The sequence below is a fragment of the Nelumbo lutea genome, chromosome 3 (assembly GCF_056320005.1).
Source record: "Nelumbo lutea isolate HS-2025 chromosome 3, American lotus-T2T, whole genome shotgun sequence".
Taxonomy (NCBI): domain Eukaryota; kingdom Viridiplantae; phylum Streptophyta; class Magnoliopsida; order Proteales; family Nelumbonaceae; genus Nelumbo; species Nelumbo lutea.
Window position 1 is genome coordinate 55,277,711 of NC_142686.1, and position 16,998 is coordinate 55,294,708.

At 34.6% G+C, this 16,998-nt stretch overlaps 1 protein-coding gene and 1 long non-coding RNA gene across 2 annotated transcripts; one reads left to right on the forward strand and one right to left on the reverse strand.

The window, feature by feature from the left end:
- Window positions 1-6,693: 6,693 nt before the first annotated feature.
- LOC148865066 (uncharacterized) lies at window positions 6,694-7,562 on the reverse strand. The gene is made up of 2 exons (XR_016110786.1): window positions 7,144-7,562; window positions 6,694-7,073 (listed from the first exon to the last, which is right to left on the reverse strand). It is a non-coding gene; the product is annotated as an uncharacterized LOC148865066 (long non-coding RNA).
- Window positions 7,563-11,593: 4,031 nt separating this feature from the next.
- LOC148865067 (protein NRT1/ PTR FAMILY 5.2-like) lies at window positions 11,594-16,176 on the forward strand. The gene is made up of 4 exons (XM_088975389.1): window positions 11,594-11,810; window positions 13,467-13,684; window positions 14,263-14,828; window positions 14,911-16,176. The coding sequence occupies exons 1-4, from the start codon at window positions 11,693-11,695 to the stop codon at window positions 15,791-15,793; spliced, it is 1,785 nt and encodes a 594-aa protein (XP_088831515.1). The 5' UTR covers window positions 11,594-11,692; the 3' UTR covers window positions 15,794-16,176.
- The last annotated feature ends 822 nt before the right edge of the window (window positions 16,177-16,998 follow it).

Here is a 16,998-nt window from a genome sequence, read left to right on the forward strand (position 1 = left end):
AAGCGAAAGTTAAACAATAGAAATACAAAAGAGTACATAATTGTTTTATATTTTAACATTTTAATAAACAATCTGATCAAACTCAACTCGAGTTGGTCGGTTTTCTAGTATTTCAGATCGGCTTTGGTTTAATAAATATATATTAAAATTTAAAATTTAAATTTAATTTTTAATACCAGAAAGTAGGAAAATTCCCATATTTCTTAGTCTAAAATATTTTATATCATATATTTAATTTTTGTAATTTATTTTTTAATAATACCATTGTAATTTATGAAATTTAAAGTTAATTTTTAAGTTTAAATCTTTTTAACAAACAAACTAAACTGAAAGTAGACCCAAATTGGTACAACCCGAGTTGGTGGGTGTTCACTAATGGTCAATCGGTTTCGAGTGACAAACTACAGATTTGTCCAAATTGATTTGGTTGGTGAAACAGCCTACAACTGAACTAAACCAATTATTGAAAACTCCTAATTTCAACTAAATTTATATCCAATGTCTAACAAATAACAAATAATTATTCAAAGTTTATAGCATACACAATCATTGAAAATAAGTTTATAATGAAAATATAATAGATATATAATAAAATTACAATAATTACAAAAATATAATAAATATTAAAAATATACTAAATTAGTCAATAAATAGTGTAATCTCAAATAATAGTTTAATCTCTAATAAGTATTAATCTATAAAATATAAAAAATATATAATTACAAAAAATAAATTTATAACCAAAATACAATAAATACGATAAACTAAATTTCAAAAGTTAAATAATAGTTGTTTAATCTCCAATAATTATTGATAATTTTCTATTAAATAACAAGCTAAACATAGATTTATAAATAATTATTGAAAGTATGTTTATAAAAAAACAATAAATAATTACTGAAAATAAAATAAATATTAATATTAGTATATATAAAATTATAATGAATAAACACTATTATTGTAAAACTATTACTAATAAATATAATTTGTTGATAGTTATTTTCTACAATTATTAATTGATATAAGTGAAATTCGTTATTTACAATATTATTTAATTATTGAAATAATAGTTTTATTTAAATTATTAAAATATTAATTATTTATTGAATTTAATAATCCATAAAATTTAATTGTACTATTATTACATAATTCGTTATTAATTTTATAAAATATTAAATTATTATTAATATGAATATTATGAATTCTATAATAATTATTTTTCTACTTTTAGAATTTTTTTTAAATTTATTACATAATTTCGTTATTTTAACTATTTAAAATTTTGTCATGTTAAATATTTTGTTATTTAAATATTTAAATAATATGTAAAATATTTAAAAATTATTGTTATTTGAATTTTATTTATTTTAATGTTATTACTTAATATTAAATATTTTGTTATATTATTTAGTTATTCATAATTTTTTTATTTAATATTTTTAGTTATTGAAATATTTAAATAATGTTTTATTCTTTAATATTAAATTTTATTATATGAATAACATTTAAATTGAATAATTCATAAAATTATAATTTATATTGTTACTACATAATTTCATGATGAAATTTGTAGAAATATTGAATTATTAATAATATGAATATTATTAAATCTATTAATTTTTTTTGTGTTCTGAATAAATATTTTAAATTTTGTATAAAATTTCATTATAACATTTAAACTAGCAGGGACCCATGTGATGCACAGGATTTATTAAGCAAAAGCTAAATAATAGAAAGGGTCATTTATTAAAATACCCCTTATAGTTTCATGGATTTACCAAAATCTACCCTATAGTTAAAATTTTACTAAAACACCACTTATAATTTGCAACGAATTTAATCAATCTTCCATTAGATGACAGTGAAAAATGACAGTGTTGACCCTAATGTTCATTTAAATAAATTTAATCAAAAGAAAATAAAAATAAAATACCATTTTTGCCATTTATAAGACAGAGGCAATCACTCACTCTATTGGCTATATTTGGTTAATTTTGTTTTCTATACAAAAAAAAAGTGTTAAGGGTATTTTTATTCTAATGGCAAAACAAACACTCCTTAATCAAAGGTTGATTAAATAAATTGTAAAATATATGGGATGTTTTAATAAAATGAAAACTATAAGGTAGGTTTAAATAAAAATATAAAACCATAAGATGTGTTCTAGTAAATGACCCAAATAGAATCCATAAGAGTATACAATTTTTTATATTTTCAACTTTTTAAATAATTAATAATTATTCATATTATATATACTATGTTTAATAAATTTTTTATAATATAAAAATAACAATAATTAATTTCAGTTAGGTTTATTCATTAAACTGATGAAATCGACCAACCTGATCAACTCTATCCGAGTTGGTTGGTTTTTTAGTATTTTAGGTCAGCTTTAGTTCAAGAATTTCCCAATTCGACCAAGTTGGATCAATTTCACTAGCCATTTGTAAACCAACCAAAATCGAACGACCTAACCACGGATATATATATATATATATATATATATATATATATATATATATATATATATATATATTATATTTTAAATATAATTTTAATATGAAAAAGTCAAACATTTCCCATATTTCTTAATAAAAAATGTTTTATATCATAAATCTATTTTTTTAATTTATTTTTTAATAATTGCACTATAATTTTTAAAATTAAATTTAATTCTTAAGTTTAAACTTTTTGAACTGATTGACCAAACCAAAAAATTGACCCAAACCAATACAACTTGAGTGGGACAGTTTTCACAAAAGGTCAATTGGTTTTAGTTGACCAACTCCCCAACTTGATCAAGTCAATTTGGTTGGCCAAATAGCCTATGACTGAACTGAACCAACTCATGACCAGTCACAATTTCAGCTAAATTAATAGAAGTTAGAGATAATTTAGGAGATAAATATGAATTAGAGGCAATTTAAGAGGAAGTGGGGGAAAGTGGTGCCACTTCGCTAAACATTAGAAAAGCAAATCCCTCTTTCTTTATGGTTTTTAGAAATAGTTAAGCATATGTGATTTTCTTATTGGTTTAATGGGTAATTATGTAGAATTAAAAAATAAATTTTCAAAAAAGCAGAAAATTGGAAAGGATGGTTTGAAACAAGGAGAGGTACGGTGACGTGGACAGACCAATTTTAAGATATATATTAGTAACTGTGCATGTGCTCTACACATGACAATTCTAGATTATGGTAACGATAGGAATAACGTATCCAAAATTTTCTATAAAATTCATGTATTTTTATTTTTTTATATATTTTGTTTTTCACTATTAATTGTATATAGGTTGTAAAATCCAAATCTCATTACTTAAGCACCTCATATTGAGCTGCAAAGTTTTGGGTATCATTGAGAGGCCTACCCGCTTGGTTGGACTCTTCTTTTTGTAATGTTTTGTCTTATTGGATATTTTTTATTCGTTTATCAAAAGAAAATGTCAAGTTTAAAGAGAGTGAATTGAATGAGGCTAAAATTGTAGCTCAAACTACATTTTAAACCTCAGAATTAAATAGGAATTAAATTTAAAATATGAGTATTTTAGTTAAAAGAAAATCCTACAATCTTATGTATATTTTTAATAGTAGTGTAAATATGGAGATATAGATTTGTTCAATTTTTTCTATAATTTTTTATTTCTATGTGTGTAAAAAGTATTGTTATGTACTCTTATTTTTTGTTTAATATGATAAATATATAATATTATACATGTGGCCAAATGTTTTGTTGGAAAATTTATGTATTATTTATTATTTATTTTTTATATTTTATTAATTTTTATTATTTAATTATGACATTAAAAGGTTGATAGACTTTACCCAAAAGTTGAACTATTGATCTCTGCTGAACAGGAAATTAATTTCACTTTTGGTTAGTTTTAGATTATGCATTTCATTTTCATCATCAATAAAAATAATTCTTGTTTATTACACTTTTTTTTATTTTGATTAATAAAAAATATCATAATGTATGTGTCTATTTTTCTACATTTTGTAATTTTCTATATTTATTTCTGTTTAAAAATTTTATTATCTAACTATGGCTTCATGGGTTGGCTAATTTGATTCATATAGTTGAATTGCTTACTCATCATTTTGATAAAGAATGGTTTTGTTTTTGAGTAAATTTTAAAATACAAGGGTTTATATTATTAAAAATATTAGATATAGATCTAATTAGTAGCATTTATTGGTCAAAAATTAACTTAAATATAGGATTTAATAAGAGAGAATGAGAGCTAATATCTTAAACTACAAGAGTTAATGAGAGGGAATTAAATGAGGTGAAAAGCATTAATTGAAATTATATTTTCAACTTTCATAATTAGAGATGAAGTAAATAAAAAATGTGGGCATTTTACTCAAGAAAAATAAAAAAAAAATAATTTATAATTATACGAGTAGGAATGATTGAAGCAGGACAGGGCAAATTTGGGGATCCTCGTTCCATGTGGGGATGGGGATGGGGTTATAATTTCTTGCCCCACTGGGGTTTAGGGCTGAGACGGGGAGGGACATTTGAATTTGAGGTTGGGGATGGGGTAGGCAAAACCTAGCCCTACCCGACCCCGTTGCCATTCCTACTCTAGACATAGCTTAAGAAGAAGAAGAAGAAGAAGAAGAAGAGGATGTGACTTACTAGTCCAAAGTCCTCAGAGGTAGTATCGCATGCAGACTAGCTTCTGTGCCTTATCCGGTTGCCTCCAAAACGATCGGTGTGGGAGCTGACTTTCAAAGGACTTGGGAGTGATAAGACGCACACAGAGGAGGTTGGCAAGCATGTCTCGTAGGTTGCCACTTGGACCTTAGTCAGGTCAGTAAGTCCTTTGGGGGAGGTCACTCCTCACACCGAGGTCTCTTGGACCAGTACTGATAAGGTACCACAAGTCGGCCCTAGATGAGGTGATGCTAGCCGCTCTCCCGAGTTGCGCGAGTTGTATACGAGGTTCTTAGACTAGTTATGGGGTGCACCTCTTTGACTTAATGAGATCTATAGCTGTTCATGTGGCGCTGAGGTGTCATGCGGCAACCTTGTTATGCCACGTGTTGCAATGTCACTAGAGGGCCAAATCACCCTTCATTACAACCATATGGGATTTTCATCATCATCCAAGCCTTAAGTCCCAACTATATGGGTACATATTCAATTACATGATTCTTATTTTAATTTGCACTTTTCTCCCTTATTTGATAATTGCAATCACCTCCCCTTGAATTTTATGACACAGTAATTATCCCCTTTGTTAGCATGCTCTAAAAAGATGCATGAAAATGTCCAAAATACTCATATAATTATTATTGAAAAAGTAATACAACTTTATGAAAAAAAATTAAAGCAATTAATATAAAGAGAAAATTTGAAAAATAAATCACTGTTAGCTGAAAAGAGATTGGAATTGAAGAGTTATATAAAAGTAACATTGATATGAAGAAAAAGGTGGAAAATAAAATACATTTTTGAACTGCTTGAATATTTTAGACATTTTTATTGAGTTGAGGAGAGGTTTCAGCAATTTTTCTTGTTTTAGTTAATCAACAATAACTTTCCCCTTTTCCCTTTACCCTCTTTTTTTTCCCAAAGCGCTGGTTGCGAGACAACCCAGTTAACAAGGGGCCAGCCCTCGATTGGCAGTTTCAGCAATTTACCCATTATTAAATTTTTATAGATACTTAAATCATTTCTTAATATTTTGACCAGTGTCCATGTGAAAGAGTAAAATTACATCCACCTCTTCCCTTCTTTGATGATTTTCCATTGGGAGCCATAACAACTTCTCAAAAAAATCTAGCTTTTCTCAAGAAAGAAACAAATCTGGATTTCAATGTGTCAAGCCAAGCATAGCCCGGGTTTTATTGCGACTCAAAAACGATCTCTCAGACATTCCTACATATTCCATTTGGCATCAACATTTTGTGCCACGCATAAGCTACGACTATCCATGTTCATATTGATGAGGAAAGATACCAGCTTAGACACATTAATGTATATATAATTATATATGGCTTCAAGTCCTCATTTACCTTTAACTGTATTAGGTGGAATGTTTGTTGATACCATTGATTACAAGTTTAATGATAAGGCCAGATCAAACTGATGTGTCCTACTTCCAATCACATTTTCAGGGAGCAAAATCAAAGAAGAATTATCTTCACTATCATCTCAGCTACTCAACTATACATGGGGTTGGCTATCTCTACGTGAATCTTATTCTTGCCATACAATATCGATCTATTCAGTTTTATATATGCTTTTAAGATGGCATTTGGCAAGTGTTTTTATGCGGTTTTTTGGGGTTCAACAAGTCGGTCTTTTTCTGTTTGGTAACCAAAAGCCCAAAAGATGAGGCGATGCATATATAGAAATACCCAAAAAGACCGAAAGTGTCCAATTTTGAAAAGCATCGGATGAAGTTTTCTGATCTTTCTGCATGATATATAGCCTCTAAATACATTTTAAAAGCCTGATAGATTGAGCAAACGGTTTTGTCTTTAAAGATAAGACCCCAAAATCTCAATATGTCTTTTGGCCATCTGAGCTGCTAGGTCTTTCTAAACAGACTTGCCAAGTGGCACCTATATTATATCTTATTACTTCAATCCATATCCTTTTTAATCAATCCTTACCTCTTTTAGGTTGCATTTGATATTCCTTATTTAGCTAGCAGATAAGGGCAATTTTTTGCCCTGAATATCAAGAAAAGATAATATTTTTATACAATAACAAAAATAGGATAACTTTTAATGAAAAATATCAAGGAAGGGCAATGATATTGTTCATCGTCTTCCTCTTCCTCTACCTCTGTATTCATCCGAATACACTGGACTGAGACAAAGCGAGTCATGCCGGACTGAGACAAAGCCACTAACACTGGTATTGCCCCTTTGTGTCTTAGAATGGTTCGGTAAACCAAGTTATCCTTGCAGATCTGCAAAATAACAGTCGTCGCGACTCCTGCTTATTCTTGGCGAGTCCTGCTTGTTCTATAAAAGAACAACCGAATACACTGGATTAAGACAAAGCGAGTGCTACTTGTTCTTGGCGAGGAGTCTAAGCTCCCTGGCTGCTTGCCTCTGCAATCCCACGAAAACCTCTATTTAATATGGACCAAAAATTATATGAGATGAGGGGATTGAGACCCACCATGGATGTTTCGCTGTCAATTCTTGGAGCTCCTTCATGGCCTCTGGTTCTCTGGGGTACACGTTGGTTTCAAGTATGTATTGCAGAGAAGCTGCTTACTTGGTAGAGAGCATCACTTTGGAGGAGACTCTTGTGACCGACCTCTTGATGTCTTCCGGCCTGGTTGTTTTGTTGCTCTTACTGCTTGGTTGCCATTGATAGTGTCTCTCTGGGGCTCTTCCTCTATTTCTTTCTCTCAGATTTCTTTAGCCTACATAACCCTCCCTCATCTGATCACAAGGGGAGAGGAAGGGAGTAGTATTTACTAAGCAGTGTTGTTGTCGGAGCTGGTGGAGGATGGTTCCACTGACCGACCGCCCGCCCGCCTGCCAGCCGAATGGGAGATTGTAGTTTGGGAGTTGGTGAGCTCCCTCCGGCCCGGTCAAAAAACCCCACTGACCAAATCCTTTTAATTACATTGATGTGGACCGGCCCACCCACTCTTTTATTGGTCATAGGTGGAGGAAGACGATGAACAATATCATTGCCCTTGATTGATATTTATCATAAAAATTTACTCTATTTTTATTATTTTATTTTATTGACATTCAGGGCAAAAAATTGCCCTTATCTGCTAGAAACCCATTAAAAATCTCATTATTCACATGAGCATTTTAACTACAAAAGGGAGATCAATCCTTAAATGCAGTGTAAACTCTTCTTTTCTTTTCTTTTTTTTTTTTTTCTGATATTCAGTGCTATGCATCATTAATAATTTCCCCCTAATCCCTTTTCTCCAAAGTAGGATTTGATCCTGTGGGACAAATCAGCTAACACACCAATAAGCAAACCGTTGGTATAAATTCTTCAAATTTGGTACCCCATTTATACTCTTAGTCAACTTTACACTAATTATCCAAACCATTTTAGTCTATTTTCTCTAATTTTATCACCCAATGAATTCTTAATGCTATATTTCCTAGTTTTCCCACTCATCCATTCCAAACATTGATTCCATTACCACATTTTCAATAGATTCTTAATGACTGACAACTGATTATATTAGCATTAATTGGCTTTTATTCTTCAACTTTAAGTTATCCCCGTGTGTCTTTCAATGCTGTAGACATGGATAGGGTGGCTAAACTTTGTTGAAAGAATATTTTTCTGATTACAAGCACATCTAAGAAGACCACGTCAAGCCATCAACGACCAGAAATATTTTAACATGTGAAAGGTGATGCAAACTATTAAACTGCCTGAGAATGAGATTTCTAGTTTTATTTGAACAAGTGTAACTCAACAGACACTACTGGAAGTACATGGATCAGACCGGCCAAACTCCAAAGCGTCTCTTCAGACCTGAGAATCAGCAGAACCCTAGGGTTGCGTGGAATGGACGCCCAGCTAGCCCAAAAGCCAAACCATAGGGAAAGCTAGCTGTGCCCTACAGGTCCAGTACTGGGTCTTTGGGAAGCTGGTATCTTCATGTCTACACTGATCCTGTTGATCCAACACCACCGGAGTAGTTGAAAAAGAATATAAAACGATACTTCGTCAATTCAGTGAAGCCTTGGGTTGTAGATGTTTTGTGGGGCCATCTGCAAAAGCTTCTGAGATTCGAATATTTGGTAATTTCCACTATGTGAGGAAGCCCTAACAGAGTAAAAGACGGTGAATGAAAGGGAACCTTGCTCGATTGGTCCCAATCTTGTATTGATTGATAATTTATACATGAGTTTGGATTACAACAGGAGTTTGAAAGATAAACAAGAGATAGAGTTTAAATAAAATAAAACTCTTACAGGTGGTTATTGTTGGAAAATGGGGTTACAGGTGGTTAGTTAATAATTAATGACTGTTAATTTTGAATTGTGTCTTTTTATCATACATGAACGAATCATGGCCGTTGATCACATCAATGGTCAACCTCGTTAAAATCGTCATTCGCGAGCCATGCGGGTGTGAACAAAGTTTGCCTCTAAAGCATCTCATTGCGCCGTATACACACGTGAACACGCATGTACGCATGTTGCACAATAGCAAGCCTCCATACTCTCATCTTTATATTTAAGGAGTGTAAATCAGCTCCCATTAAAAAACCCAAAACAATTATTGTAATTTTCAAACGTGGGACAAATTAAAAACTGGTTTTAGTGAACAAATCGATTTTTCAAGACATGTGTGTAGATGTATTTTTTCATATAATTAACCAATCAAACCCCATTGGGTTTAATTTCTAATGAGATTAAAATCCAACAATTATCAACACTATAGTCGACCCATGCAAACTGTAGTTGTTGAGTGTATCGTATCGTATCTTTTGAAAAAAATATGCTCTGAAACACCTGTTCGGAATCCAACCTTTTTTAATAATAAAAAACATATTTCTAGTTTCCCAAAAAAACAAAATTTAAAAAAAAATGTCTTGAACATTTCTAAGTACTAGTGCGATACTACAGATATGCATATCCTATCTATACTTTTAACCTTTCTTTGACATACCCTAACAATCAAACAATAATATTATTCCTCCATCAGTTTGTGCAACTTTTTAAATCATGTTTTTCTCCTTGATTCTCGTAAGTGGTTTGGTTTTCATTTTTTCTTATTAACTGTCTTTTATTTTTTTCTGTTTGAAGCAAATAAACGAACATGTTATACACTATAGTCGGGTGGGTTCGGGGATGAGGTCAGAGCGGGGTGGGAAAATCCCGTACCCACCCATCCCCGATCCCCAAATTTTCAGGTTTACCCGAACTTTGATCTATAGTAAAAAAACCTAGCCCAACCGCGGTGGGGCAGAGTGGGGCTCACAGGAAAGGGTTAAATTGTCATTTCTAGTCTAGAGTTGTTTGTTACTAACAGATTTGGATTTATATATATTAGGGTCTGACAAGTTTAGGATAAAATAAGTGGACTGGCTTTGATCCGTCCAATGCAAAACTTGGGTTCTACCGTTCTATCTTCATAGGGAACGAGATTGGGGCAGTACAGATAGGGTATTTAGGTAAAATTCCTTATTTGACATGTCTACCGCCCAGTTTAAAGTGAAAGAGGCATGAACCCTGTACTCTCGTCCAAAATGGTTTACTTTTTTAAAGATGTCGACGGGTTGGATTTGGTAAAGGTCCATATTTTAAGGCTCAGTTTAGGAGTATAAATGCAAATATATAGAGTGCAAAATCTTATATTTTGTATTATTTTATATGTATTTATTGGGTATATATTTTACATTTGTGTTTTTTTTTTTCAAATTGAGCCTAAATGAAATAGATTTGTTCAAATTTTAATTGACTATGACTCATAGGGTCTCAATCAAAAATTAAAATATCTACATCAGGCGTATCTTTTCTATATCTAAGGTCATAAAGACTCATGCTCATGGATGTAACAATACACGCAGGGTTGGGGGGCATTTGAAAGTTTGAGATTATAAAAGACATCCCTCAAGGGTGATAAAATCTATACTATTAATAAAAGAGCAAATAGCCCATCTTTTGGATTTTTCATTAGATATTTTTATCCCTTATCTAAGTAACATACAACGGGCATAAAAAAAACATGTATGTCATTTATTCTCAATCAAAAAACTGTCCACTTATAATAGTTAAGAAACTGCCCACTTATAACTGTTTAAAAACTGTTCATGAATTGTAAATAATTTTGTCTTGAGGATAGTGTCACATGCAAATGCACGTACATGTTTAATAGTAAAAAAAAAAAACGTAAAAATATCGGTCTTATCGATATACATCAATACCCAATATTTGGTATCTGACTTATTAATTTTTTCAGAAAAGTAACAAGCCTAGTGCAGATTTCTGAATTCCACTGCAAATCTATAAATATTCAAATGATCAAAAACCCATATTCTATGCACACATACCCGCCCGTAAATTGACATTAATTTCAAGCTAGCGCCTACCCCAATTGTACTTTAGGCCTATGAATTCTGACCTTGGGCTGAACGGTCATTCTCCCTAATTTTTGTTATCCTTGGTTCCAATCAATACCATCAAACTCCATGAATGAAAACCTCTATTCTAAGTAAAGGATATATTTATTTATAACTTTTTAATATTATTATATCACCTGTAACCAAGGCAGGCTTCATGAAATTTATTTCATTGCGCAGTGTCACTAAAGTATTCATGTCTTCTAATAAACAAACCAGTAATATCACAAACTTACAACACTGATGAGAAGATGGAATGACCTGGGTAACTCAATCCAGCCCGACCTTAGACCCGACTAAAGTACCCAAAGCTATTCGATATATAGTAGAGAGAGAGAGAGAGAGGGTCAAATGCAGCTTTATGGAATCATCTGCGCCATCTCCCAACAGTAGTGAATGTGATTGTGAATGGAATCCATACAATCGCATTGCGGGACGGGGCAGTTGTGTCATTTTCGAACTTATGCCCATTAAAGCATTGAGAGGGGTCTATAAATGGGTCGGGATTGGGCACATGGACATCAACAATTGAGGGTGAGGGCCAAGTAGTTGTAAGAAACTGCTCCAATCGGAAAAGGTCAAATTAATCCTTGATCACTGAGATCAGCAGCTATGGCTGGGGAGGAAGAAGCCCGTGGTGAGTATACCCAGGATGGAACTGTAGATCTCAAAGGGAACCCTGTCATTAGATCCCAGAGAGGTGGTTGGAAAGCTTGCTCCTTTATTGTTGGTACTCTCTCTCTCTCTCTCAATATTTCTTTCAGTAAGACACTCACAAACCCACTAAGATGTTCTCTTTCTGTAATCTGTATCTGCTCTGCCATGAATCTCTTTCTCTCTCTCTCTCTCTCTCTCTCTCTCTCTCTCTCTCTCTCTCTTTCTCTGTTTGATGGAAGATAGGACACCCACACTCCTTGAAGGTCACCTGGTATTAAAGAAGCCAAACACCCTTCTTTAGTTCTTGTACTGTATGAGCTTCCCTGTTGTTTAAGAAGTATTCTGAGAAATCTGCAGGAAGAATTCATTACAGAATGGTTTCTTGTTATCGTTGGTGAACCTATCCAAAGCCAAATAGTATTACAGTAAAAAAAGCTGTCAGTCTCACCAAATCTCCCCTTGATTCTTAAGGGGTATTCTTGGCTCACCAATAATTGACCACTCATCAATAATTATAGTAACAATAATGTTGTTTATTTGGTCATAATTTGGTTTAGTCCTTACATATATTTAGTTAATTAGATTACAATTCTTTGCCAGTAATACTATTAAAAACCATTAAGCCTCAGTTGGTCTTGCAGCATAAATGCATATAAGTGCAAATAGGCCAAGTGTAAATTCTAGTTTATTTTTGCTTCATATTTGACCTTGTCTTATTTGTGTGTGAGAAGTAAATTAGCCCACTTTACAGGAAAGAGAATGGAGGTAGAGAAGGTGATTTATTTGTCTGGGGTGAGGTATAAGAAGTATGATAATGTGGTCGGTATTTTATATGAGAGAGAATTGAGATGGGAAGAAGGTGGTGCAAATTCTGCATCAGTTGTTGGGATACAAAATTTGCACGGGTGCAGTGCAAATGAGATAAAAAAAAGTACAAAAGTTATATAAAAAAACAAGTAAATACAAAACTGATCCAAATTTGCTCTATAAACAAAGAGCCTATAAGTGACCAATGTTTTAATCCCATCAACACAAGCCACTGCTCAAGATTCTTACAATCAAGATTCTTACAGTCAAGAAGTAACTTTCAGCCTTTCAACGCCTTGTAATCCCATCCTCATTTCTCTCTCCGCATTCACTTCACCTTGGAATGAGCAGTGTCGTTTACAGCCAGCCATCCGACCCATCCATCTAGCCTCCAGTGTGAACTGGGCCGGCAGAATTATAGGTCGGCTTCCGGGCCGACAAATCTCCAACAACCCGTATAGGTCCACTTCTGCTCTTATGAAATGACCTACCAAGCACCAAGTACCAACTTGGCCCATATCGTTGGCAGCTAGGATTATGCCAATCCGGGGCAGCTACAGTACAGTAAATTTATTCTGACCCGAATCAAACCCCAAAATTCCAAAAACGTGAAAAATACAGTAGACGAGACGAGTGAGAGAACCTCAAATCAAATGGAATCTTGTAAGTTGTATTCTGGGCTGGCATGAGAGTGAATGGGATGGGGGCATGCAAATACAATGAAGGTATCCTTCCATGGGCCCGGCCCATTTTGTTTCTCTTTAATATTTGAGAATCTGGGCCCAGCCCATTGAAATACCTCTCAGGCTCTCAGTGAAGTCAACACTCAACAGCAACCTTGTTGCCTTGTATTTATTATACTGATGGCGTTGCAACATTAGTGCCGGGTTGCCGACTCATTTATTTATTGAATTTTGGGCAGTTTATGAGGTGTTTGAACGTATGGCGTATTACGGTATATCATCGAATCTGATCCTTTATTTGACAAGGAAGCTCCATCAGGGCACAGTCATGTCTGCCAACAATGTCACCAACTGGGTAGGAACGGTCTGGATGACACCGATCTTGGGTGCTTACCTCGCCGATGCACATCTGGGCCGATACTGGACCTTCCTCATCGCATCTGCCATCTATCTCATGGTAATATGCTACTCCATGCTTCACAGTAGAGTTGGGGAAATCCTAACTCCCCAAGTCCCTCATTGGCCCAATGACCCTCAAATTGGGGAATTCCGTCCCAAATTTTGGATCCCAATTTACTTATTAATTGAGTATGGAATATAATAAAATATGGGATATAGTACGGAAGACTAAGACCATAACTTATTTAATACTGTATTCAACTTTTCTTCAAAAGTCGAAAAGTTAGATATCTTTTTTGCCCTGCTCTTTTCTTTGTGTTTGGACTTGGACAATACAGAAGGATGGATGCGGTTCGGGTACAGGACATATGGGGCTTAACCCAAACCCGATCCATCCTCTGAATAGAGAGTGGTGCAAGGAGGGGCAGTCGCCAGTCAGCCAGTCACCCGATAAAGGAGGATCTGTTGCCCAGCTTATGTGTCTACAACATCAAACAGAGGGCTGGGCCTAAACTGGCTTGACCCATTACTGCCTATTCTTGGGCCTACCTGACCCATTACTTTATTAGGCGAGATGAGAATTATTGCAGCAAAAATGCTTATCAGTTGGTTCTAACAATTTGGTTTTGATGACAGGGAATGAGTCTGCTAACACTAACGGTTTCGATCTCTGCTCTGAAACCACCTCCTTGCCAGCAAATAGATGCTGCAGACTGTAAGAAGGCATCAACAGCACAACTGGCTGCGTTCTTTGGTGGACTGTATATACTGGCATTGGGTACTGGTGGGACAAAACCAAACATCTCAACAATTGGTGCAGACCAATTTGATGATTTCAGCCCAAAGGAGAAGGCCCATAAGCTCTCTTTCTTCAATTGGTGGATGTTTAGCATATTCTTTGGAACTCTGTTTGCCAACACTTTCCTTGTGTACATACAAGACAATGTGGGTTGGACCATTGGTTATGGGCTTCCAACAATTGGGCTTCTGATATCAGTGATCATCTTTGTGGTTGGTACACCCTTCTATAGGCACAAGGTGCCCACAGGGAGTCCCTTCACTAGGATGGCAAGGGTCATTGTGGCTGCCATAAGGAAATGGAGGGTACCCCTTCCTAAGGACCCTAAACAGCTCTATGAGCTTGACTCAAGGGAGTACGAAGAGAAAGGAAAATTCAAGATTGAGTCCACAACTTCCTTGAGGTCAGTAGTTGCTTTCTCTCTTGATAACTTGTCAGTTTATTAAGTGTTCTCCTCTTGCTAAACTTGTTTGCCATGCATGCAGGTTCCTTAACAAAGCTTGTGTTAAAACAGACAGTGACACTCCATGGCTGCTCTGTCCAGTAACCCAAGTAGAGGAGACAAAACAAATTCTTCGAATGATCCCAATCTTATTCGCGACATTTGTTCCAAGCACAATGCTAGCTCAGATCAATACCCTTTTTGTCAAGCAAGGAATCACTCTTGACAGAGGTGTAGGGAGCTTCCAAATCCCACCTGCAAGCTTAGTCGGATTTGTAACAATATCCATGCTCATCTGTGTTGTTCTCTACGACCGGTTTTTCGTCAAGATCATGAGGAGGTGGACCAAAAATCAAAGAGGGATCACTCTCCTTCAAAGAATGGGAATTGGCCTTGTTCTTCACATTATAATCATGTTAGTTGCATCTATCACAGAGAGGAGGAGATTAAGTGTGGCCAAGGATCACGGATTAGTAGAAAATGGAGGGAGAGTTCCTCTAACCATATTCATTTTACTTCCTCAATTTGTGCTCATGGGGACGGCTGATTCTTTCTTGGAGGTAGCAAAGATTGAATTCTTCTATGACCAGGCACCAGAGAGTATGAAGAGCTTGGGGACTTCTTATTCCATGACTAGTCTAGGTATAGGAAACTTCCTTAGCAGTTTTCTTCTCTCCACAGTTTCTCACATCACCAAGAAGCATGGCAATAGAGGGTGGATTCTGAATAACCTAAATGCGTCTCGCTTGGACTACTACTACGCATTCTTCGCAATACTGAACCTCTTAAACTTCATTTTCTTCATTGTGGTGACTAAGTTCTATGTTTATAGAGCAGAGGTCTCCAACTCAATGGGAGTGCTCAAGGAAGATATAGGGATGAAGACATTTAAGGTCACTAACCAGGAGGACTCAACACGAGCTTAGGTTGATTGGTGGACTTAGTGAGGGGAGAAAGCTTCAACAACAACAACACATCCTTGGATGTTTGCAGTAGCCATGGATGAATTGGCACCAGCTTCGATCATAGTAGATGGCCGCTTGCCCAACTATAATCTAGCATTCTTTGTTCCATTTGCAGGCTCAGTGCATGCTTGGGTTGGATATCTCTTAACAGAGAATTAAGGAAGTGGCCTGCAATTGATTGTAATGGATTGGGTTGTTGAATACATTATCTACCACTGAATTTAATTATGTACCATGTATTAATCCTTCCTCAAAAGGGCTGAATTATATTGAGAGAATGACTATTTAAATTGCACCCAAGAAGATATATACATGCTACATACCATGCTTGAATGTGTTCTAAATGGTGGATGGCTCTATATTCTCCTACCTACGTGTTACTTTTATAATAACTACCGTTGTTCATTCAATCTCATCAAACACATATTTCTATACCATGTTCAGAAGTTATTTTCACAAGGACTCATGAACAGTTGAACTTACAATAAATATGCATTAACTATAATATTGTAGAGTTTCAGAGTTTTCAACAATCTTGTAGAAATTTTGACCACTGTTAATCAATTTGCTTCGAAAGCAGACCCAAACCCGATTGACCAATTGGTCCGGTTCTGGGTCTAAAAATTATAGACCTTATCGGCTCTGGTTTTGTCCTAGGTCCTTAATATTTCATGTCGGGTTGGTTTCAGCTCTAGCTGGTCCCGACCCAGACCCGACCAGTAGAAAGCCCTACTATTTTGGCATGATTGGATTGTTGATGCTAGAAAACTTATATGGCGGTGCTTATTTGATGAGTATAGATAGACTTGACTTTGATGCAACTCATCATAACCCTAATGGGTACCCTTGATCCAACCCACCCTGACCCTTTTCCACTGACCCTAATGGGTTACTCAACCCATATTGACCCTCCAATAGATTGGGTGGGTATGGGTGGGTTCCAAGATGGATGGGTTGGGTGGGTTAAATGAGTTGGAGTCAAGATTGACAACCCGAAAGGTAGCTTCAAGTTATAAATCTTCTCATGGGTAGAATGTTTATAGTCATTATAGACTAATTTTAAGTTGGTTTAAATTCGAGAAAGTGGAGTACATAGCTTATAGTGAAGAACATAAACTAAGGCACGGATTGCACATTTTATATATGATTCACAAATTGAGAAATGT